Below are 25,194 nucleotides of genomic sequence, written 5' to 3'. Positions count from 1 at the left end.
TCTCATTGGTCATGTGGCGGCCACGGACACTATGTTGTGCTTGATACAATATCCGATGTTCAAGGCGGTGTAGATTACACCCTACCTGAGACGCTTTTTTATAAAAATTACTTCAGCACTATTCCTGAGAGAACCGATTGGAACTACGATACCCCTGGTAACAGAAGTTACATAGACTTGTATACCGATGGTTCCAAAGTAAACGACCAGGTGGGCTTGGGGTGTACTCTAAAGATCTAGAACTGGTCATGTCGAAGAGGTTACCCGACCACTACAGTGTGTATCTGCGTAGCAGACGGGTTCAAATCACCTCTCAGTCAGCATACGTAACAGGTTATGTATGGTAGTCACCCATAGGAGTGGCTATATAATGCCCCCTGTGCCACTTTCTCCCTTATATTTATGCCATGGGACACACAATTTATGCACCTGTTTCTTAGCATATGGTTTATCCAGTCTCTAAGGACCGGGTACACCCAGTACTGGTCTAAGGATTGGATCAGTGTGTCGGTCCGCACATTCTTAAAAGCCTCATCGATGTCAATGCATACCGAAAGTGTGTACGTTTTGGCATCGAATGATTTTTCTATTTGATGCACACCCTCGTGCAGGGCAGTCTCCACCGACCTTCACTTGACATAGGCATTCTCTTTATATTTAAGCAGTTCGCTGGATGTCCTAATCATTATCATGGTGTCCACAATACGTTCCATGGTTTTAAGTAGAAAGGATGTTAGGCTTATGGGTCTGTAGGCCTTTGGTGTTGCATAACTTGCCTTGGCGGGCTTGGGTATAAACACCACCCTTGCCTCCTGCCAGGCTTTCGGAGTATATGAAAGTCCTATGCACGCTGAGAAAATTTTGGCCAGACGAGGCGCCAGATAGTCTGGCTCTTTCTGTAGTAACGCCGAAAATACCCCATCAGGTCCGGGTGACTTAAATGGTTTGAAGCTCCTCAAGGATTCCTTCACCATAAATTCCATTATTATAAACCTTCGATCAACGTCATTATTCCTAGATTCCGGTGTCGCCGTGAGTCCCGTCGTATTCTGTGGAAAATGGGTTTTCATCAAAAGCCTCAACATGTCCTCCGTTGTCTCTGCTCTCATTCCCATGTCGTCTACTAAAGTTTCAGTTTGGACATGGGTTTTTGAGAGAAACTTTTTATCTTGGCGGCATCATTAACGCTATCGACCTGTTAGCAGAAAAGCTTCCAGGAGGTACGTTTTGCCTCTCTGGTAATCTTATTGTATTCCTTGAGCCGTGTGTAATACATATCCTAAAAAACTTCCGCTTTTTTACGACGTACACATCCCAGTAAACTTCCGCCTTTTTACGACGTGCTCTGTTAAAAAGTCTGCGGACCTCTTTCCCAATATTGCGAATCTCCCCGGTCTTCCAGGGTTTTTCTTGGGCTGATTTCCTTTACCGAAGAGGAAAACTCTATTCGGATCCCACCAGTGCAATCTTAATCCTGTTGACATTTTCGTCAATGTCTTCTATGATTGGACAATCTAAATTATCTTTCCCAAGTCTTCTTCTGAGTAGCCTTCCCAATTTTGTGCAGTTGGTTTTCAAGGTTTTCAACTTATTCCGAAAGTTTATCGGATTCGACGCTGGCCGTTCTATTCTTAACCTAATGTAGCAATGGTCAGGGAAAGAGTGTTCCATGGAAACCCTCTAATCCTCAACATCATCGATTAGATTTTCCGAACGTATAGCCAAATCTTATACCGCTTCGATAATCCTATAAACAAAGGTAGCGGTTTTATCAATATTAAGTGTTATTAGGTCGTTAGTAATCAAGAACTCAACCAGGGCTTGGCCCCGCTTATTATTGTTGGTGCTACCCCACGAAATGTGAGAGTTCGCATCGCACCTTATTAGTACCTCGTTTTCTGCCTGTTTTGCTTTCCTCACTTGCAGTTGCAGCTCCGACGTGGGTGGCGGTGTCGTAGGATCGAAAGGCAGATAAAGTGGTGCCAAGTTTACTCCACTGTCTCCCTGTCTCACCACTGTTGCATCCGACGTTGACAACTCCGGGGAAAATATATAATTAAAATTTCTATGACAAATAACGCAGGTCTTCCGCCGAGTACCATTGTTAGCGTAGAATAATTGGTAATTGATATGATTCAGTCCAGAAACTTCGTTCCGGGTCGTCCATAGCCCCTGAATTAAGTCAATATGAATCTTACCCTTGCTGATTTTCTCCATCAGAGCGTGTGTAGCAGTCTCGCTCAGGAGTAGGTGATGATCTCAAAGTCTGTTCCCTGTTCCTTTCTTTCCTGTCACTGCACTGCCTGATGTCATCATTTTAGGTTCTTTGCCTGGTCTAGTCCTCCGACTTTTTATAAAGTCGGTAATGGTTCCATAGTCGGGTCCCTGTTCGTTAAGCTTTATTGGGTTTCCATTACCTGTACTGCCTGATGTTTCAATACTAGGATCTTTGCCTATCTTAGTCTTCCAAATCTTAAGTAAATGGGCTTCTTGGGAGTAGGTGATGGTACCATCATCGGCTCCCTGTTCGTTGGGTTGCATCGAATTTCCTGTCGCTGCGCTGCCTAATGTTTCAATATTAGGATCTTTACCTATCCCAGCATTCCGAATCTTTAAGTTGGTGATGGGTCCGTCGTCGGGTTCCTGTTTGTTAGGCTGTGTTGGGTCTCTCGCCACTGCACTACCTGATATTTTAGTATTAGGATCATGGCTTCCCCTATTCTTTCCAATATTGAGAGATGCCGTGATTGTCTCGTTGTCGGCCCCCTGTTTGTTGGGCGGTGTTGGGTCACCTGCTACTGCACGGCCCGATGTCGCAGAATTAAAATTTCTGCCTATCTTAGTCTTCCCAATTTTGAAAAAGACAGCTTTGCTACCTTAGTGCGCCATGCCTTTAGTCTTAGCCAAACTTGTCACGGAGGCTTGATCAATGCCAACCACAAAGAGAGTTCCTTCCTCCTTCTCCTCCCTCTCACTCCTCTGCGTCCAAACCTTCGTTTTGCTTGCCCAAGAATCCCAACATGCGTTCCCTCGTAAATTTACTACCCCATCCCTTGATGAAGACCGTAGCCTTTGTGAGCTGGGGGATATCCATCATTCTTACCAGGCCGAGCTTTGCGCCTTCCCAGGGAGGTATCAATATATTCCGCCGACGCAAAACGCAGCGTAAAGATATCCCCTCCAAAGTCGCAACTCATCATTTGTATGGGTGGATCCTCAATAGAGTTCCACACATGTTCAAAAATCCGATCGTTAACCAGATCCTCCACTTGGGACCGATGATCTGGTGGAATCCTACTCTGGCGTAAGAGGGCGGCTCCACTCTGGGACCATCTTCCCCTTCTGTGATGGCTGTGGTCGCCTTTTGGAAGTCACTGTCCTCCATGAAGGCTCAAGGGCCGTGTGCGCTTCCTTCGTTCCTGTTTCGACTTTGTCTACCTCCGCAGGACACTGTCTGGTGTCTCCATTGCGGGATTGCTGGCTTGGTTTTCCCAGAGTACTTGAAAGCGGGGAGCTCTTTTTCTTCTTCAACATTTTAACAGTGTTATGCTCTTCGGGAGATCTGATTCTTTTTCCAGCTTTCGTAGAAGTGCTTGGAATGTCAGTTCAATCCCTTCCAGCATCCTGCATTTTCACCCGATTACGTTGCGGGTACATACTCCTCTGTCTCCTTCGTCGTACACCGGATCGCTTTCTCGGTCTGCTTGTGAGCTTAGTAAAGCCATCGCTCACGTCTGCCCTCATCTCTCGATTCGGCTGCGATGGCTGTTTCATTGACACAGTCGCTGTCTGAATCCGAGTCAGAAACACCACTTTACCTTAAAGGCTGGGGACAAACTGTGCATCCCTCTGGTTTATCCGTCTCTTCCTCGTTTATTAGTCTGACGACTAGTTGTGCAATTCAAGCAAGGCTTTAACATTTTTTTTTTCGTAATAGGTAGTACCTATTCAGAGATAAAGAAAGATATTTGCGGAGCGAAATAAGAAACGCGTCCACTGCACTTAACGGCTACAGATGCAAAACTTTAGTTAGAATGCATTGTTTATATGAATGCTAGATGAATTCGGCCCACTCCGCTGCGCCCTCAGATACTTGGACATAAATTGTAATATCATGTTAGTAATCTACTTCCAAATATTTTTCATTTAGACCCCATATAGCCATGACCGGCTAATATTCCAATTTTGGGGTTTTTAGTGGATGGACGGCCCGTTACTATGAGGACATTATTTGCAACGTCATATTCTTAATCTTCTCCGAAATACCTGTATGTTGAGTCCCATATTGACATGGTCGTCCAATATGCCTATTTGGGGAGTTTTGGGGTCCCCGTAGGTACTTGGACCCAATTTTTAATAGCGTATGTGTACATATATGCCATTGATGGCAATGAGTTTGGTCTTCTTGTGCTGCTTGATCATTCCAAAGCATTTGATGCTGTTGATCATGTAAATCTTCGCATGAAATTACGGAATTGTTTTAGGTTCTCTTGTACATCGACCAGCCTTACCTTACGTCAGTAACCGTTTGCGTAGGCAACACGAGATCTAGGCCCTTTTTAGTGCCTAAAGCACTTCCACAAATATTGTATATATTAGTGGTTCCATTCATTAGCTTAGTGAATGCATAACGAAACTCAACGAAGACCTTTTCCGAGTGTATAAGTGGGCTACGTCGAATGGACTTCTTTTAAATCTCCAGAAGTCTAAATGCCGTATGATCCATAAAAATAAGCACTTCTCCATACAAGATCCGCATATAGTCATAAACATTCAGAATATTAATATTGTGTCTAGCGCGAGGAACTTGTGTTGTGTTGGCCAAACATATGCAAAGCTGCGTGCACTATGGGCCACACACTTACTCACTCCAATTGAAATCCGAGCCCTTTTGGCGAAAACCTTCCTGGTTCCCGGTTTGACATATGGATGTGAACTCTTCGCTAATTTTGACTCATCAAGCCAGCGAAAATTAAACGTATCGTTTAACAACATTTTGCGCTATGTCTATGGACTGAGGAGAACTCAGCATGTTTCTCATCTAGGATATGCTCTTTATGGGGTTGGTTTTCATACTCTTCTCCAAATTGGATCACAAATATTCCTGCATAAGATTATTGCAAATCGAAATTGTCAGATCCAGAAGAGGGAGAAAGCTAATTCCCCTCAAACGACGTAGCCTGATATCTGAGTGGCACATGAAATACAAATCATCAGCAATGTGTTTCTTTAAAAAGAACCTTCTCACTTTTTTTCAAGGTTTTTTTTGCCTGTTAGGGCAAAGATCATTGAATTTTAGTATTTTTGATTGTTTCTCTTTCGAGACGAGCTCAATGATCGGAGATTTTCTTTGCATGTGCATTTCTTTCTTTTCCCTTTTCCAAAGGAACTCTCTGATCATAAGCTCCTCTCGAAAGAGAAACAAACAGAAACTTCTCACTTTTTACAATTTTTTTACTACATTCCTTCCCTTTTTAAATTTTGTTTTCAAATTTCTTTTTTAAATATTATTTTACTCAAGTGTTTTTTTTGTATTTAAAATTATTTTTATTAATAAAAAAATGTAAACATATGTATATACACATATGTAAACTAGTTAATTCTGATATTTCATGGTATAATTCACCCTGTACTGTAATTATAAGATTTTATGTCTTGTTGTGCAAAAGCATAACTATAATAGCAGTAGTTATTTTGTCTATTCTTATTGAAAGCTGTTCAAAAATTATATGTAAATCATATGCATGTAAAATTGAGAGTTGGGGCTACCCCACATTTTTTCAAAATCGAAAATTGCCAACATTCTTCTTATTGGGTAGGAACTGACCCATCATAAAGTCAAAGCTGAATTTTGTACTTATTGCCAACCAACACTATTTGTAGGTCGATCGTAATCTTTCAAGACCTTCAAAGTGTGGTTAACCTTGCGATCATCTTTGTTTTATAGCGAAAGTTTCGGCGAACCAGCTTCGGTATTCTGATGAAATTTTTTCAATTGCGCTCATGTTCGCTATCAAACTAGTTTTATGATTTCAGCAGGTTATTGTTTGTGTCCGATATTGGTTTTAAATGACTTTTATTTCCCTAAAGTTTTACGCAAACAAACTGAAAACATGGAGCAACCATCGGTCGCAGCGATCCAGGAGACAAAGCTGACCAACACCTGCAACTTGCACAGTTGTCACGGATACAATGTGCTACGTAAGGATCGCTCAAGGAATGGAGGTGGGGGATTGGCCTTCGTTATACACCATTCCGTGCAATATAGATCTATCTCGCCTGCGCGTTGCGCTAGTGACCCCTACATGGATTGCATGGGGATAGCAGTCAGGTCCGGTACTGCCAAGATAGAGCTATATATACACGTGTACATACCGCCGGTTGATAGCTGTGTCGCGATTAATGGCCAGGCTTACAACCCCGACATAAGTGGGTTACTATCTGGCCATAATCGTCTGGTTCTAGGTGACGTAAATGCGCATCACACTTTATGGCATTCTCCCCTAAGTAACGACCAGCGTGGCATAGCTTTGAGGATGCAGCCACTAGGATTACGAGGAGATGCAGCAGCTCGCCAGACATCTCCATTGCATTCCCTGATCTTCAAGTGACGTATCCTGGCAAGCCGTCATCTCTTTGGGGTCAGACCACCTCGCCATTATTCTCACCATCGACCGACCACCCGACTTCATAACCTTTGAGCGCCGGACGTTTATCAATCATAAGAAGGCCGATTGGATTGGCTTCAGAGAGTATACCAATCGCCGCTTCAGTGAACTGCCACCCTCCTCTGATGTGCTTGTGGCCGAGAGGAAATTCCGAGACATCATTAACGCAGCAGCCGATCGCTTTATACCAGCCGGTGGAATACCTCAAGTGCGGCCCAATTTCCCGGCGCAAGCTGTGGTACTCGCAGACGAGCGTGATGGGATTCGTGGTATGGCTGAATCTAGGGTAGTCAACGAACATAAGGGGAATTTGGGGCTGGAACACTTGGAGCAATGTAACTTAGGCACCGGTTTAGGCAAACTGTGGTCTACTGTTAAGTCACTCTCGAACCCCGGTAGACGGGATGACAGGACCTCAGTCACTTTTGGCGAAATAACCGTGACTGATCCGAAGAGATGCACCAGGTTGTTCAACCGTCCATTTATTGTGCATCCCGAGAGAGACAGGGCAAGGAGGAGAGCCATTCGCCGTATCCGTGGTCTCCGAGCCGATAAACAGCCATCACAATTTACCGTGGGCGAAGTTACGAATGTCATCCGTGGCGCCAAATCATCTAAGGCGTTGGGCCCCGACGGAATCTATATTGATGTTCAAGAATCTGGATTCACTTGGAGTTGGGAACTTTACTACTGTCCACAAACTGTCTTTCTGTCTTTGAAGACTCGATGTCTGGAAAATGGGCAGAGTGATCCCGCTACTGCAGCCTGGAAAAGACCCGAGTTTGGGGGAGTCGTACATACCGATCTCCCTTCTCTCACCAACGGCAAAGACGCTTGAGGCATTACTCCTCCCGAGCCTCGTAGGAGAATTTCCATTCGCCGAGCATCAACATGGATTTCCGCACACATTCGCCGTGGCTTCAATCAGCCCAGGACATGTGATAGGACTGGCACTGGACCTATCGAAGGCATTCGACACGGTTAGCCATGCCAAATTATTCGAGAACATCGTCAACACGTCCCTCCAGCCAGGCTTGAAACGCTGGGTCGCGATTTATCTGTGTGGTCGCCAGTCATTTGTGGAATCTAGGGATAAGAAGTCAAAGCACCGTACAATGAAACAGGAAGTTCTCCAAGGTGGTGTGATATCTCCGGAACTGTTCAACCTCCACCTATCCTCCATTCCACCCACTCCAGGCGGGATAGAGATCATATCATATTCGGACGACTTTACGGTCATGGCATTAGGCCCCCCACCCATTTTTGACATCTGCGATAGGTTGAACGTTTACCTCAACGAACTTGCCTCATATTTTGCTGCAAGAAATCTGAAGAAATCTGCCACCAAATCTTCAGCCACATTGTTCACTACAAATACGCGTGTGGTGAATACTGAGCTGATTGTGATGGTCGATGGAGCAATGATTCCGACCATCAAGTGTCCCAAAATACTTGGCGTCACATTTGACAGCTCTTACACATTCTATCCACATGCCACAGCAATTTGCGATAAAGTCAAAAGTAGCAACAAGGTCCTCAAGTCACTTGCTGGCAGCATTTGGGGTGCAGACAAAGAAACCTTGTTGACCACGTACAAAGCAATTGGCCGGCCTGTGGTAAGTTATGCAGCCCCAGTGTGGTTTCGTGAACTTTGTGACACGCAGTGGAATAATATTCGGATCTGTAAGAATGCCGCCCTCCGAACTGCGACGGGCTGTCTCCTCAGTTCTCATGTGGACCACCTTCATCAGGGGACAAAGATCCTACCAATGCGAAGACATAACTACATGCTGTCTACGCAATACCTTTTGGGCTGTTATCGCAGAGACCATCCAAATCATCATCTAAACAACATTTATGTAGACACGGTAGCAGTGGACCATCTCCATCAGGAGACAAACATCCTACCAATGCGAAGACATAACTACGTGCTGTCTGAGCAATACTTTTTGGGCTGTTATCGCAGAGACCATCCAAATCATCATCTTATGGATAGATACCCACCGCCCAGAAGCCTTAAGGTAGATCTATATGATCTAGAGCGTGAGGTTCAGCACTACAAGAAAGAACCTCTAGATCGAGCGGCATATAAAGCAGGTCTAGACAACATTCATGCAGACGCGGTAGCAGATACGGTAAATGGCTACCGGGTGAATGTAGTCCTTGGAGAACGACCGCCACACATTGCACCTGAATAAATCGACCTCCCCCGACAAACCAGAGTAGTTCTGGCTCAATCACGTTCCGGCAGACGCAGCCGCCTCAGCTCCTACAGAGCAAGGATTAATGCCGACGTGCAAGATGTATGTACCGATTGTAACCAGGGACCGCACGATACACGTCACCTGTTTAACTGCCCGGCCAGATCCATTCGACTCAGACCCAGAATCCTGGGGACACACCCCATCTAAGTCGCAGAGTTCATGGGTCTTGGCACTCAACAGAATCAAGCAGACGAAAAATAGAACACACTAAACTGCTACAACAACAACATAATTGATAAATATTTTAAAAAATATATTTTTCACCAATTTTTACGAAGAACCATCTACATTCTGCTTAAATGATGTCGCTAATTTCTTCTTCGATCTTAATTAGAATCGATCGAAAGTCAGTTTTTGATGGAAAAGATAATTTGCATCTTTTTGTAAGCATGAAATTTGACTCGTCGAATTTCATTAAAGATTTTGGTACATAACACATTCGACAAATCTTTTCATTGCAAAATTATTTTCTTGGAAGAAAATAAAAAATTTTAAATTTTTAAAAATTTGGAATATTTTAATTAATATGACACTGTGCTCGAATCTACGGTCAAAGCCAACAGAACCAAAAAATGTCTTCTAGAATTTTCGTCCCTTTATCACTAGGAGCCCCGTATCAATTGCCTTAAATACTATATTGTGAATTATGGAATTCCAAGTAGAAAATGACAATGTTTCATTTGAAATAATTATTTTACAAGTAAAAGCGTGCTAATTTCGGCCGGGCCGGGCATTAATTTTATTAGACACTGCACTACCAAAATTCAGCATTTGTGATCTGCCAATAAGGTACAACTTCATCCAATTTAATAACGAAGGACCGCATCCCATGTAATGCAAATTGGTTAATAACAATCTATGATTCATCTTATCGAACGCCTTACTGAAATCAGTATAAATACAGTCTGTCTAATATTTCTTTCTAAATCCATCGTTCACAACCGTAGTGAGCTCTTTTATATTTGTTAATGTCGAGCGATGTTTTCGAAAACCATGCAGGTATTTTGATAATAGACGATATTTGGAATGATACTGAATCTGTTACAAGTTTCTCAAATAATTTTATCATAGCATTAAGCTTTGCGATACCTATATAATTGGGAACGTCAGTTCTCTTACCCGACTTAAATAAAGGGACAATGTAAGACTCCTTCCACATTTCAGGAAAATACCCAGAATATGAAGTATGTTGAAGAGTATGCAAAGAAGTGCAAAATTTTCCGCACAATGTTTCAGTATGCATGCTGGGATTCCATCTGGCCCAGGAGCTGTCATACTTCTGAGGCATCTTAAGTTTTCCAACACGGTACAAATATCAAAGCTATGGACATCTATGTGTATAGATGAGATCGAAATCGGGTAGGGATATCGAAAAGTGTCCTCGTGCGATTTGGTGGAATAATTGGTTCTAAAAAATTATGCAAAATTATTTGAGATTCTAATATTATCATCCGCTGCAACTTGTCCAAATTGCAAACTCTTTGGGAAACCATTACATCGACGGTTATTGTTAATAAAACCATCAAAGAATTTAGAATTCCACATCATCTCATTCTTCATCTTTGTTATGTACATGCCATACAGTTGTTTATTCATAATCGTGTATTTTGACCTTGTTACTGAATAATTCGTATAATCAAAATTTGAACCACTTCTTTGGAAATGTTTGTTTAAAATACTGTCATGTGCCAATTGAAAGTGCACTTACATTTCGTACAGTAACCCAGCGCAATAGGCATGGATGAAATAGAACCGCGGCTGGTCAGGCTGTTGATCCCAGCAATTTTGCCTTATCTAACTTATGTCTACAATACAGTCCTCACAAAGTCTATATATCCTGATTGTTGGAAAACGCAAAAATTTGACCACTTCCTAAATCCAATAACGATTTCAGGCCGATAGCAATTTTATCTTTCTTGTCGAAAATATTAGAGACGCTGATATACAATCAAATCAACGAATTCATACACACAAACGACTATTTATCGCAATGGCAATCTGGATACAGGAAAAATAGAAGTTGCATTTCGGCTTTAACAGATGTGATTGAGGATCTATCTTGAATATGGATAGCAAGATGAAATCATTACTAGTATTACTTGACCATAGCAAGGCTTTTGATGCTGTGGATCATTCGATCTGATGCATAATAAACTATCCAAAGCACTGCCAATTAGTAGAGGAGTTCCTCAAGGTTCAATACTGGGACCTTTGTTGTTTTGTTTGTACATCAACGATTTGCCTGATTGCTTACAATTTTGTACTCTTCAGATTTACGCAGATGATGTACAATTATATCTGGGCTCTGGGCCGCTAATATTCAACAATGCATCGACAACATAAATAAAGATTTAAATAATATAAGTAATTGGGCTGAGAATAACAGACTGCAAATAAGCCCATCAAAATCGAAATGTATGTGCATCAGCAAGAGAAAATTTAATGGGGGAGTCTATGAACTGAAAATAAATAACTCAGCTATTGAGTCCGTGGGACACACAAAGAATCTAGGAATTACTTTCAGCCAAAATTTATCTTGGTCACAACATATTACAGCTGCTGCCGGCAAAGTTTACGGCATGATAAAAAATTCTGTGGGTTGTTAAAGAATCTACGCCGTTTCACATTCGCTTGTTACTAGCTACTACGTAGATCAACAGAGACTAAGAGTTGCATTCAATAACATAGCAAGGTACATATTTGACAAAAAACGCACAGATAGAATATCTGCTTTTTCTTACAAATATTCAATATGGACTTCAAAAATTTCTTGAACTACAAGAGTCTCATTTTTCTAGACAAAATAATTAATACAAAGGAACCAGGTTATTTATACCAAAGAATAGAATTTGCACAGTCAAATCGTGGAAAAAAGACTACAACAAAAGTTTAAGAGTTCCGCATCCGACAAACAGTTTTTCATACCAGCGGCGCGTCTTTGGACAAATTCACCAAGTTATAATACCCTGTACCACAGTAGTGGTGTAGGGTATAAAAATTGTTTTTAGCGTATGATGCAAAATCATCGTTGCTGATTTCATAAATTTTTAAATTTATTTCTATTCCTTCTATTTCAGTTTCATAACGGCCTGGTATGGATGTATGTTTAGAGGACTTGTACCTCTGCCCATTGAATTACCACTTTCTAGCTCGGACACACCACCACAGCAAGTCGGATTTCTACTTAGTTCATGTAGCATTACTGTGGCGCTTACATCGGAAGCTTGTTTGAAAGGTTTGCCTAAGTCGAGTACTGGAGAAATTGCGAAACTAAAAGGATGGCCTCGACTGCAATGGTTTGTGACGGAGCATTTACCCAAGCCCCCAAAAGATTTCAATATCGGGAATATCCGTATGGAAGATAAAGCAACTGCATATATAGAGTATACTACAGACAAGGAAGGCAGTGTGATGGGTAAGCTTATACTTATATTTAACATGTATTGGTATATACTACGTGCTTCTCAAGATCTTCAAATAATTCATAACGTGAAAGTCAGCATAAATTTAGTCAAATACTCAGGCAACAACATAAAGATACAGTTTTATGAAACATTTTTTTTCAATCGTACCAAAAAAGGGAGCATACCCTTTGTGCTAGTTTTGAACAGGGCTGCGAAGCCGACCATTTTTTTTTTGACTTGAATTCAACTCCAGAATCGGCTCCGGCAACTTAAAAGTAATTTAGTCTCAATACTCCCCATCTGGAACCACCTCAGTGGTCCTATAACTTTAAAATGAAGAAGTATGCTTATTTGCTGTATGCTGACATTTTTTTATGATTGCGGTCGTTAGCGGATCCAGAAGGTGGTCCATGGGTTATGCTATTGTATTAAATAACTATTTTAATTCGTGCAATAACCACTTATTGAACATATTTCTTTTGTACCACCACTCAGCGTTCGCTCTTCATGTATTCGTTGGATAAAAATAGTTAGAGTTAACTAGAACGCATGATGGAAATCTTAAACAAGCAAAACCAAGAGGGTTTTTCATAGGGAGGAGAAGGAGGAAGGAACTCTCCTTGTGGTGTGCATTGATCAAGTATCTGTAACAAGTTTGGCTAAGACTAAAGGCATGGCGTACTACGAGGCCATGGCCGTCTTTTTCAAGATTGGGAAGACAAGGATAGGCAAATATCCTCATATTGAGTCATCAGGCGGTGCAGTGGCGGGACACTCCATACCGCCTCACGGCCAGGGGGTCAACGACGAAACAATCACCGATTTTCTCCATATTGGAAAGACGACGACGACTCGGAACAAATTTTCTGGACTGAACCATATCAACTACCAATTCTTCTATGCTAAAACTGGTACTCGGCCGAGGATCTGCGTTATTTGTCATACAAATTTAAATTATGTATTTTCCCCAGAGTTGTCGACGTCGGATGCAACAGTGATGAGACAGGGAGACGGTGGAGGAGGATTTTGATGTGACGATAAATTCGGAAAATCTAATCGATGAGGTTCAGTATTGGAGGGTCTCCACGGAACACTCTTTCTCTGACCATCGCTACATTAGGTTTAGAATAGCACGGCCAGGCCCCGAATCCGATAAACTTCCGTAAGAAGTTGTAATCCAACTGGACAAAATTCGGAAGGCTACTCATAGAAGACTTTGGCAAGATAATTTAGATTGTCCAAGCATTGAAGACATTCACAAAAATGTGAACACGATTGCGATTGCGCTGGTGGGGTCTTTCGAAGATAGTTGTCCTCTTCGGGAAAGAAATTCAGCCCACGAAAAACCCTGGATGACCGGGGAGATTTGCAACATTGAGAATGAGGTCCACAGACATAACAGAGCACGTCATAAAAAAGGGGAAGTTTTTTATGATGTGTATTACAATCAACTTAAGGAATACAATAAGATTACCAGGGCGACAAAATGTGCCTCCTGGAAACTTTTCTGCGAACAGGTCGATAGCGTTAATGACGCTGCCAAGATAAATTTTCTCTCAAAAACTCAAGTCCGAACTGAAACATTAGATGACGACATGGAAGTGAGAGCAAAGATAATGGAGGGCATGTTAAGGCTTTTGATGAAAATGGATTTTCAACAGAATACAACGGGGCTCACGGAGACAACGGAAACTTGGAATAATGACGTTGATCGAAGGCTTATTATAACGGAATTTATGGTGAAGGAAACCTTGAGGAGTTTTAAACCATAAAAGTCACCCGGACCTGATGGAATATTCCGGCGTTACTAAAAAAGGCGGTTGAATATCTGGCGCCTCACCTGGCCACTATTTTCACAGCGTGCCTAGGACTTGCATATGCTCGGAAAGCCTGTCAGAAGGAAAGGGTGGTTTTTATACCCAAACCCGGCAAGGTAAGTTATGCGACATCAAAGGCCTACCGACATATAAGCCTTGCGTCCTTTTTACTTAAAACCATGGAACGTATTGTGGACACCATGATAAAGACTAGGACATCCAGCGAACCCTGCACGAGGTTTCTTACCCTGCACGAGGATGCGCATAAATTAGAAGAATCCTTCGGTGCAAAGACGTACACATAGACGGATTGCATTGGCATCGAGGGGGCGTATAACAATGTGCGGACCGACACATCGATCCAATCCTGGATAAACCATATGCTAATGAACAGGTGGATAAATAGTGAGTCCCATGACATAAATCTCCCTGATATTTATGTCATGGGACTCATTCACTCAATCACAGAAAGTGGTACTGGGCACGCCACAGGGACATTTCATCGCCATTCCTTTGAGTGACCACCATAAATGATCTATTACGGATGCTGACTGAGGAGGGATTTGAACCCGTCTGCTATGCAGACGATGTTATGTTACTTTTTAGGGGTAAGGATCCGAACCAGATATGCAGAAGGGCGAAAGGGTCTTGCATGTGGCATTTGATTGGGGAAGACTCAGAGGTATCAATGTTAACCCAGAGAAGACTGAAATATGCCTGTTTACGAGGAAGACGAAGGTGGGTCAATTTAACGTACCACGTTTCCTCAATAAGACGATTTCGATACCTGACAAGGTCAAATACTTATGTGTGATCTTGGACAGGAAACTGAATTGGAGCGTACTGAGAAGGCTCACAGATGTTGGGCACTATGTAGACGGGCCGTAGGCTTGAAATGGTGCCTGAATCCGAGAATAATAGCGATGAAGACTACGCCCACTAGGGCACTGGAGACTGTTCTAGATATCCAACCAATTGACCTTCGCCACTGCGGCTATGAGACTTAAGGCGATGGTAGAATGGATTGAGGATGGGAGCAACTCACACCATCACGGTAGAATCGAGGCGACGAAAGGAAACCTGGAAGGAAGGCAAGAGGTTTCCGATCGGATACCTGAGATGAACCTTGAAGTCGAGTGCGAGGCACCGCTGCCATCGACACAGTCTTGGATTGACGGATCCCTAGTATTGCCATCTGGAAGATCATGTTACACGAATGGATCAAAGCTAAAGGACAGAGTGGGCCTGGGGGTTTACATTGAGAACCCAAGGACTGAGATCTGTTTTAGACTGCCTGACCATAATACGGTCATGCAGGCGGAGATCCGGGCGATCACGGAATGCGTGAAGTGGTGTAGTGGTGTAGTGCTAACGCGAGGACGTCGAGTGTGAACATCTTTACCAACAGTAAAATTGCCATAAGGGCAATAACGACCTGGACGGTAAGGTCACGAACTGTCTTGCAGTGTAAGAAGGAGATTAACGCCTTCCCTGAGGATGGCAAAATCCACATCGTTTGGATGGCGGGCCATAACGGCGTAAGGGGAACTGAATGGGCAGACGATTTGGCGGTGAAGGCCAGAGAACTGCCGTCAATAAACTTGGTTAACCCGAATCCTTCCGAGTCGACGCAGTCCGAGTTAAGGGAGTGGGCGACGAATGCGCTTGCAACATTGTGGAAAAGCGAAACGGTCGGTAGGACGTCGAAAATCCTATGGGGGGATCCAGATCGTGAGAAGATGAGGCTAGTACTGAAAGGAAGAAAGAAGGAGGTCAGTATAGCTATTGGTATCATAACGGGGCACATAGAACTATGAGCTCACTTATGTAAAATCGGTGCGGCAAGTGCATGGAGCATGTGTAGGGCATGCGGGGAAAATGATGAGACGTTGGAGCATTTCTTTTGTCATTGCCCGGCTTTCGCGTCTAATAGATACCGGTACTTAGTCTAGACACAATATCAGACATGAACCAACTTAGGGGAGTAGTATTAAAAACATATAAGGATTTTGTAAGTAGCACGGAATTCCTAACTTAAAATGTTCGTTTTAGAGGTTACTTTATAGTTCTTAGAACGCACAACAAGCCGATTACTGCGTTAGGTGTATGTCCATAGTGTCATGGAGCGGATTAATATCTGCACCCTCTTTTCAACCTAACCTAACCCAACCAAAGATCGAAATGGTGAGGGATGTAGATCGGATGAAACGAAAGCTAAGGCTTTTAAGGACCATTAAGTAGAAACTTTTACTCCATTTTGCTTCTAATCGGTCTCTTCTATCGATGAGATAATAAAATTCCTTGCCATTGTCCATGTCAAATGTATCGCCCCAATTATCCTTTTCGTGCTGATCAATATCTCCTGGATTCGATTCCATCGATGCCAATGTTATCAATTTTCTCCCTATTAAAGGAGTTATATCTATGACAACAACTTTTAATTGTGTGCTAAGAACAAAGCAATCGCCTTCTCAATGGAAGTCTGCAAAAATTTTAATAGGTCCAAAGCCTAATAAACAGAAAAATGGGATATCTTCATTATTTGAGAGACTTTCTAAAAAACTTTTGCTGTCACTCTTAGAAGACTTGAATGTGATCCCAGATTATCAGTTCGGTTTAAGAAACCATCATAGAACTCCAGAACAATGACACCGTATTGTAAATATCATCAGATATTCTTTAGAAAAGAAGCTTTACTGCTCTGCTATTTTCTTGGATGTGAAGTGTGCCTTCAATAGAGACTGTTACTGCGTACTTCTTCTCAAATTAAAACGGATACTACCAACTCCTTTTTACTTAGTATTCATATCTTATCTTCATGAAGAAACCTTTTTGCTAGTGTTAATGATGCAGATTCTGGGTTTGATAATGCCTGGAATTCCCCAAGGAAGTGAATAAGGGCCAATTCTGCACACTATCTTTACACAAGACAAGCCAGCTAATAGAAATGTAACAAAAGCGACTTATGCAGATGACACTGCCGTACTGGCCTGTAATATATCTAACATTCAAGCGTTTGCTATAATTCAAAGCGAACTGAATCTAATCCAAGAGTAGATTCTAGAAATAGTTCTAAAATAGTTCCAAAGTTCTTATAGCAAAAAGGAAACCAATATTACCGTCAGTCATACACGACTGTGTTAATAATCTCTCTCTTGCGGACTTTGTCAAGAACAATACTACGAATGAAACATTTATCCAGCTGCACAGAAAGCACGTCTCTCAACATTCTGACTGGCAGTTCTTATAATCAGATGCATCCACGAACAATGGTAACACCTCTTATGCTTTTGTTGATAATAAATTTGGATAAATGCTAGGGGTAAAATGCTTAAACAACTACTCATCTATATTTACGGCGGAAGCAGCTGGCATCTTGCATGCAATTGATCACTAAAAAGAAGACTATAATTTTTTCTGACAGCTTGTCAGTTTTAAAAGCCGTCACCAATACCTCAAACTGCCTCTGGTCATCAAATATAGAATATAAAAATAAAATCATTCTTTTCTGGGTACCCGGGCATGTTGGTCTGACCTGGAACGTACATGCAGGCTCCGCGGCTAAATATGGGTGCTCTGCACCGCTGATAACAGATCCATTAATTGAAAGAATAGATTTGAAAAGGGAACTTCAAAAAGAACACTCCAACAATCGCAAACTATTTCAACATTATCACTGTAGTGCAATAAATTCTAGCATCGAAACGCCAGTTTACCCCACAAATATTGATAAGAAAAAAATTCGGATCTTTATCCGTCTTAGGATGGGCCATACCAATACAACTCATCGACACCTGCTAGATAAAAACCTAAATCACTCTTGTCCGAAATGTGTCAATCCTCCATCTGCGTTTCTCTTACTCAATATCAACGTACAATTCTTCATAACAAAGGCCTGGAGATCCTTAGGAACCCATCTATTGAAAGCATCAACATTGTATTCAATTTTATAACACAATCTAATTTAAATATCTGAGTTAAAATCATATGTTATATACAAATTCTTGTAACTGTTTAAGCTGATGGCCGTAGTAATATTTATTATATGTTGTAACTAATAAATAAATAAATAAAAAAAAGAACGACTGCCCTCATGTGTATATTAACGAAATTCTATTCCAAAAGCCGGGAATACATCTGGATGGAAGACTTACTCGGCAATCACATGTTGTTGCAAAAAGAAAGTAATTAGATATTAAATTAAAGAAAGTGTATTGGCTACTTGGGAAAAATAGCAACATTCATTAGGTTAGGTTGAGTTGAAAAGAGGGTGCGGATATTAATGCGCCCCATACAGCTATGGACATACACCTAAGCCAGTAATCGGCTTGTTGTGCGCTCTAACTACCAAAAAAGTAACCTCGAAAAAGAAACTCAAAGTTAGGAATTCCGTGCTACTTACAAAATCCTCAAATGTTTTCCCTGTCATGGCTCTAAATTGGTTCATGTCTGGCATTGTTTCCCCACCGAAAAGCGAAAACAATAAACATGCTATCACTTGCCGCAACGATTTTATATAAGTGAGCTCGTAGTCCTATATGTCCCGTTATGATACCGAAAGCATACTGACCTCTCGTCTTCTCACGATCTGGATCTCCCCATAGGATTTTCGCCGTCCTACCGACCGTTTCGTTATTCCACAGGGTTACATGCACATTCGTCGCTAGCCTCTAGCCTTCACCGCCAAATCGTCTGCCCTTTCATTTCCCCTTACTCCGTTATGACCCGGCACCCAAACGATGCGGATTTAACCATCCCTAGAGAAGGCGTTAATCTCCTTCTTACACTGCAAGACTGTTCGTGACTTTACCGTCCTGGTGTTTATTGCCCTTATGGCAATTTTACTGACGATGTTCATACTCGACGTCCTCGCGTTAGCACCATACCACCTCACGCATTCCGTAATCGTACGGATCTCCACCTGCAGGACCGTATTATGGTCAGGCAGTCAACAACAGATCTCAGTCCCTGTGTTCCCAATGTAGACCCCAAGGCCCACTCAGTCCTTTAGTTTTAATCCATCCGCATAACATGATCTTCCAGGTGGCAATAGTAGTGTTCCGCCCATCCAATACAGCGCCGCTAGCAGCAGTGCCTTGCATTCGACGTCAAGGTTCATCTCAGGTATTCAATCGAGAACTTCTCCCCTTCCTTCCTCACCTCGATTGTACCGCGCTTATATGAGCTGCTCTCATCCTCAATCCATTCTCCCATCGCCTTGAGTCTTATAGCCGCAGTGGCAGCCTCACACTTAATCTGTATGTCAATTAGTCGGATATCTAGAATAGTCTCCAGTACCCTAGTGGGCGTTGTCCTCATACCTCCGCCTGTGCCAAGACAACATGTTTTCTGAACCTGTTGTATGGTCCTTATGTGGCACTTTTTCTCCATGGCAGTCCACCAAACTCCTGAGGCGTAAGTAAGTAAAATTGGTCTAATCACGCTCCTGTAGAGTCAGTGGACTATTCTCGGATTCAGGCACCATTTTGAGCCTACAGCACGTCTACATAGTGCCCAACATCTGTGAGCCTTCTCAGTACGCTCCTGAATGTGTCCAATTCAGTTTCCTGTCCAAGATTACGCCTATGTATTTGACCTTGTCAGATATTGAAATCGTTTCGTTGAGGAAACGTGGTGCGTCAAATTGGGCCGCCTTTGTCTTCCTTAATTTTCATTAGAAAACAAAGCACTTTTATATAAAGTTATGTTCGAGCCTGTATGGACTTAGGGCATTCAAATCTGGGTTACAACAAGTAATTCAAATCTGAAAATTCTTCAAAGTTTTCAATCAAAGACTAATGATGCTGGTGGATGCGCCATGCTTTTTAAACAATAACACTGTTCACAGAGTACTTGGAATTTCTTTAATTAACGAAGAATTCTGTCAATCTGTCTAAACCGCCTTTGTATTCACACAAATGTCCTTGCTATTCCCCTTCTTGATGACAGCCATCAAATCATCAGGCTGAAAAGGCTTTATAGACCTTATCTACCATATAAGAAATAGATAATAAATAATGTAAACATTCCTTTTTTCGAGTAAACGGGAACTCGATACAATTTTATTAAAAATTAATCATAAAATTGGCTTTTTGTTTTGTTTAAAATAGATTACAAATAAAGAAGAGAAATAATATTTTATAATAAGATCGACGTTAACGAAGCCGTTATGTCATTAATACGCATATTTGGATCATAAATAGGATTAGAATTGCGTCTAGAAATTTAAGAAGGTAGTCGAAAGTCTGTGTACGGGTGAGTTTTATCTTCTATATATAGAAAGTATTTATCAAAATTTTGAGCGGCTACACTTTATCATAAACGGAAAGTCATAACTGCGCTGTCGAGTTTAAAAAGTTTCCGATTCAATTCAACAATTATAGAAAGAACTCACTGCGTAGAACACTCACAGTTTTTGTCTCCAATTCAATGAAAACAGGTGTTTCCCCTCTATAAAATCAGCTGTTTTCAATGAACTGGCGATCGAATCGAGTGCCAAATAGAAAAAAAGTATGTGGTCCAGGCCGTTATTGTTTAATTTATTAAGATAACATTTTCAAACACATGTTATATAAAAATTTTTTTAGATTCAATGAAAAAAATGGTTGAATCAATTAATTTTTAAATGACAAAAATTTCTATTACGGCCGTAATTGAAAAGAATTCGGATTCAATTAAAATGTGATCGATTCAAATAATTTTTCAATTGAAAATATTTCTATTTTCAATTATATTTTTCATTGGAACAATGTTTGCGATATTTTTTCTGTGTTTTTAGCAGTAGAACACGAGATTGATAGCCATTTTCGGGATCAAGTCCCTGCAAAACACTACAGGGATTGTTTGCTGACCATGGTAATATGGTTCTCAAAAAAGGTTTTGAAGAGTAGAACACAAATTTTATATTTATTTTCAAGCCCAAATAGCTAGTTGAGGATGTCAAAGTCTAGTTTCGACTAATCGGTTATTCGAAAGTAAAATTCCCATATAACGAAATAGATGATTATTTGGCTTGAAAGTTGTCTTTTGAAAAAGTAAAAGTCCACTTCGATTAGTCGAAAGTCGACTCTGACCAATATCCACAATTGGGGCGAATTTACTGAGAAGTCGTCCCACCCCCAAAAAACCCCAAAACAGGACTTAGTTACCGACCATAGGCGTATAGGGCTCTAAAATAAAGGTATTACAGAGCGGACCCGGTTCAGCTGGTAAACTTTAAAACAGACACAAAAACTTTGCACAAAGCTACCGAATGCTGATTGACAAACAAAATAAACAATTAGTGCAACGGCACAGGCTTAAATCGACTTTCTGCACAGAGATAAACTCTTTGATTTTGTCTTGCCTTCACCACACACATTTGCCGTGGCTTCAATCAACCCAGACCATGTGATAGGACGGTCCTCGCGGCACTGGACCTATAGAAGGCATTCGACACGGTCAGTCATGCCAAATTATTTATGGACATCGCCAAAACGTCCCTCCAGCCAGGCTTGAAACGCTGGGTCGCGTTTTATCTATGTGGTCGCCAGTCATTTGTGGAATTTAGGGATATGAAGTCGAAGCACCGTAGAGTGAAACAGGGAGTTCCACAAGGTGGTGTGATATCTCCGGCACTGTTAAAACTCTACCTATCCTCCATTCCAGCCCCATCCAGACGGAATAGAGATCGTATCATATGCGGATTGTACGATCATGGCATCAGGCCCCCACCCATTGATAACATCTGCAATAGGTTGAACGTCTACCTCAACGAACTTGCCTCATATTTCGCTGCAAGAAATCTGAAGATATCCGTCACCAAATCTTCTGCCACATTGTTCACTACAAATACGCGTGAGGTGAATACTAGCTGATTGTGATGGTCGATGGAGAAAGGATTCCGACCATCAAGTGTCCCAAAATACTTGGCGTCACATTTGACAGCTCTTACACATTCTATCCACATGCCACAGCAATTTGCGATAAAGTCAAAAGTGGCAACAAGGTCCTCAAGTCACTTGCTGGCAGCATTTGGGGTGCAGACAAAGAAACCTTGTTGACCACGTACAAAGCAATTGGCCGGTCTGTGGTAAGTTATGTTTGTGACACGCAGTGGAATAATATTCAGATCTGTCAGAATGCGCCCTCCGAACTGCGACGGGCTGTCTCCTCAGTTCTCATGTGGACCACCTCCATCAGGAGACAAAGATCCTACCAATGCGAAGACATAACTACATGCTGTCTAAGCAATACCTTTTGGGCTGTTATCGCAGAGACCATCCAAATCAACATCTTGTGGATAGATATCCGCCGCCCAGAAGCCTTAAGGTAGATCTACATGATCCAGAGCGTGAGGTTCAGCGCTACAAGAGAGAACTCGTGATCAAGCAGCATATCAAGCAGGTCTAAACAACATTCATGCAGAATATAACGGCATCTGCTACCGAAAGATAGAACACAATAAACTGCTACAACAACAACAACCACTGCGGTACAGGGTATTGTAACTTTGTTCATTTGTTTGCAACACTAACAAGGATAAGAGCTAGACCCATCGGAAGCATTTTCTGATTCGATTTAGCTATGCCCGTCTGTCTGTCCATGTATTCTTGTGATCAAGGTCGCATTTGTTTTCAGATTGTCGTACAATTTAACTACTTCAGCAAAGTCAATCAAGATTGTGCGAGGAATCCACACAACCACATCCTCGGTATATTATTTAATTGTTATTGATTCCATAACTAAGCCAAACATGGTCTTATATATTTTTCAAAATTAGCAACATTAATGCAAACTACTCCATAGTACTTCATATTTTTGAAATACGCTTAAGTATTTAATATTTAAATTTGCTTGCAACAGGGTTTTTGGCCTTCTTTTCCCATTAAAGAAGTATATGGCAATGCGTTAATAAAATTACCTCTAGTATCAATTTCATTTGTTTACCGTGATTAAATCTCATTAGATCAATTGTAAATATGTATCTACGTTGTACTACTAATAAAACGGATAAAGGAGGTTATGAAAAAAATATTTTATTCTTTCATCCGATATGGGCTTTAACTTGCATTAGCTTATATTTCTGTCCGATGAGCGGTGGCGCTGATATTTCAGCTCCGAAGGACCAACAACCGAGGACGTAAGCTCCGACCCTCTTATTTCCCCAGTGCGCCGAAACCCACGCAGGGATGTATTTACAGCCCCTCGAACCTGCGAAGAAATTGAGGCCGTTTTGCTCTCACTCAATAACGGCAAATCAGCCGTTCCCGACCAGGGCTGCGGAGATAGACGGACATCGAAAAAAATATCTCCGGAAAAACCAATAACAAATGTTTGAAAAAAAATTTATTCTAAAAATCTTTAGAATAAAAAATAAAAAGTTGTTATTTTTATAGCAAACTGTTGTAATCAATTTTGCTGTTTTTAAATTCAAGCTCGAGGTCTTTCTGTTTTTTATTTAAATAATTTAATTTTTTATTGATATTTCGTATATATAAATCGTGTTTTGTTATTCATTTGGATATATCATATCTTGAAAACGCATTCCGTTGAAATATTGCTAAATAAATTAAAAGCTTTTATCGAAATGTTTTGTTTCTTTTTAGAAAAAAAATTTATTGATGTGTTGTCTTTAAAGAAACTTTCAATAATTTTTTCACAAATTTGCATTGAAATTTTGTTTTTGGAAAAAATTTAGTGAACTCTTGTCTCTATGTAGAATTTCGAAAAAACCGTTCGTATTTTAGGAGTCATAGGGGAAATAGTTGTGCAAATTTTTGAGAAGATCGGACGGAGAGATAGACGGACATTGCTAAATCGAATCATAAAGTGATTCTGTGTGGAACGAAATGTTTGTTAATGGATCTGTTGTCTCTCTTCCTCGTACGACAGTAGTGGTGTAGGGTATAAAAGTATTAAAAACTTGCACCCGTTTTTTGAAAATCCGGTCTCAGAAACGTAGTACGAAAAAAGTTTTAAGTATTTCAAAATTGTTACGTATTATATTGTGTATTGTTGACCTTTTTTTGTTTGATTATAATTTCGTGGATAGATCGGCTTGAGGCCATGCACAATTATTAAAAACAGATTTTTTATTATTTTTTTTTGAAATTCACTTTATTTGCAAGCGATCTTATAAATACACGACATTGAGCAAAATTGATAACAGAGATTATGTAAAACAGGTGTTATGTGCTCCAATGAACTACAAAACTTAGAAAACAACAAAAATTTGTATATTCATATTTTAATTAATTAATAAAAATAATTGTTTATAATATGTTAATGACTAAGATCTCGTACATGTTTTCTCTACATTGCTGTCATTGCTGCCGTCCAGAAGGGAAACAACAAGGTGATTTGGGTGATGACGTAGTCTTTGGTAGTAGTTTACACTATGTGTAAACAGATTTCTTCTTTAACAGAGAGCATTTTGAGATCTTTTAAAATAACTTTATTTCTTATAAACCATGGAGCATTTGTTATCAATCTTAGGGTTTTGGATTGAAATTTTCTAAAATTTCAATATAGGAATTCCTTGCAGTATCTCTTAGTTGAAGTCCATAGGTCCCTACCGGTTTTGTTATTGCTTTATGTAGGCGTAGCTTATTATTCAGATTTAGTTGCGATTTTTGTCCAAGGAGCCAGTATAGTTTACGCGTTTTGATTTGATGTGTGCCTCCCAGGTTAGTCCCCTATCTAACGTCATCCCGAGATACTTGACGGTGGAGTTTTGTGGTACAAGGTTTTCATGAATTTGCACAGGAAGGCAACAATGCCAAAAGGCGGACAACGAGACAATCACGGCATCTCTCAATATTGGAAAGACTAGGAGGTGCAATGATCCTAATACTAAAATATCAGGCAGTGCAGTGGCGAGAGACCCAACCCAGCCTATTAAACAGGAACCCGACGACGGACCCATCACCGACTTCAAGATTCGGAATGCTGGGATAGGTAAAGATCCTAATATTGAAACATTGGGCAGCGCAGCGACAGGAAATTCGATCCAACCCAACGAACAGGGAGCCGATGATGGTACCATCACCTACTCCCAAGA

At 41.1% G+C, this 25,194-nt stretch overlaps 1 protein-coding gene across 3 annotated transcripts in view; it reads left to right on the top strand.

The window, feature by feature from the left end:
• The window catches only part of LOC106091540 (disco-interacting protein 2), a 386,680-nt gene that overhangs the window by 204,039 nt on the left and 157,447 nt on the right, over positions 1-25,194 (top strand). For all 3 annotated transcript variants that reach the window (XM_059361286.1, XM_059361287.1, XM_059361285.1), the window contains exon 8: positions 12,010-12,347. In XM_059361286.1, coding sequence (XP_059217269.1) covers positions 12,010-12,347 — 338 coding nt within the window. The remainder of the gene's footprint in view (positions 1-12,009; positions 12,348-25,194) is intronic.

The sequence above is a fragment of the Stomoxys calcitrans genome, chromosome 1 (assembly GCF_963082655.1).
Source record: "Stomoxys calcitrans chromosome 1, idStoCalc2.1, whole genome shotgun sequence".
In the NCBI taxonomy this organism is placed as follows: domain Eukaryota; kingdom Metazoa; phylum Arthropoda; class Insecta; order Diptera; family Muscidae; genus Stomoxys; species Stomoxys calcitrans.
This window is presented reverse-complemented; position numbering and strand designations above follow the sequence as displayed.